At 36.6% G+C, this 1,217-nt stretch overlaps 1 protein-coding gene across 1 annotated transcript in view; it reads right to left on the bottom strand.

The window, feature by feature from the left end:
- Positions 1 to 183: 183 nt before the first annotated feature.
- Positions 184 to 1,217, bottom strand: part of LOC144957947 (uncharacterized) — a 9,450-nt gene continuing 8,416 nt past the window's right edge. The window contains exon 2 of the mRNA XM_078889508.1: positions 184 to 769. Within this exon, the coding sequence (XP_078745634.1) occupies positions 672 to 769 (98 nt within the window). The 3' untranslated portion in view covers positions 184 to 671. The remainder of the gene's footprint in view (positions 770 to 1,217) is intronic.

The raw sequence follows: 1,217 nt of genomic DNA, 5'->3' as shown, positions 1-1,217 counted from the left end.
AAAATCCACTCTACACTCAAGATGTTGACTTCCCAAAAACCGCTATGGCACACCTCTTTTGGAAAATGAATTTAAAATACGTTTTATACAATCGGTCATATAAGAAATCACCACAAAATAAAATCTGAATTTTAAAATCAATCAGGGTACGTGTGCTCTCTGAGGCAAAGAGGACAAATATTATTTGTTTGTTTTTGTTTTTGTTTTCAAGGGTTTTACGGCGCCTGCAACACATTTAGGTCATATCAGCGCCACTTAAAAGAGAATTTGGGATAGTAAAAAGTTATAGAATTGCAATTAAAGAACCCAAGAAAAGGTAAGACAAAAGGGGATTGGTACAAATAGGGAATTGGTGTAGATTCCAAGAGCATAATACCATCGATGTACTTAGTTTGAGATCACCTAAAGTCTCATCCAGACACATTCTTTACTCTATAGCTTACAAGAAAAAAGAAGTAAAAAGGAAATTTTCCCAAAACAAAAGACCTTGCGGGTAATAGAAGCCACTTCTACAAGCATTACACATCAATTGCTTTGTGCCCTGATGGAAATCTCCGTAAAACCCAAAATCTGATCGATGGACGATGATTGGTTAATAAATTATGATTATCATTGCTGTGACGTCATCAACACTGCCTCTTTCCTGCCCTGTTTTGGTCACGTGATGCCCCTCACAGAATTCCGTGTTTGACCAGTAGTCTGCTGAAGGCGTTACGCCCTTGAAGTGGATTGCCGTGGTACCTCTGACGAAGAAACTTCAACAACAGATCTGTGGAAGTATACAAAAAAAAAAAAAAACAACTAAGTAAATAGAATATATATATAATATTATATATATATATATATATATATATATATATATATATATATATATATATATATATTACACGTTCGTGTCCAATCGCATAATATAAATCTATGCGGCTATTTGGTCCAGTTGGTTTGACAGTCTCCTTTGATTTGGATGGTCCTGAGTTCGAGTCCCGCTTTGAACGCAGGCGCATATGTTTGAGTCCTTAGAAATGGCTCTTTACTCACATTCTCTGACAGTGCTCAGATGTAAATAATTGGGTATTTGGACTTTAACATGGTTGTCTCTGTCGGGGAAAAATGGAATATCGGTGCCTCCTCTTGCTGAGACGATAGTATTATTTTGACTCAGAAAAGTGAGTGGAGCAGGCACTTATGTTGGTAACAACAAGAGATGAAGTGCCAGA

The sequence above is a fragment of the Berghia stephanieae genome, chromosome 12 (assembly GCF_034508935.2).
Source record: "Berghia stephanieae isolate SIO BIC M18660-M18661 chromosome 12, UCSD_Bste_1.3, whole genome shotgun sequence".
Classification (NCBI taxonomy): domain Eukaryota; kingdom Metazoa; phylum Mollusca; class Gastropoda; order Nudibranchia; family Aeolidiidae; genus Berghia; species Berghia stephanieae.
This window is presented reverse-complemented; position numbering and strand designations above follow the sequence as displayed.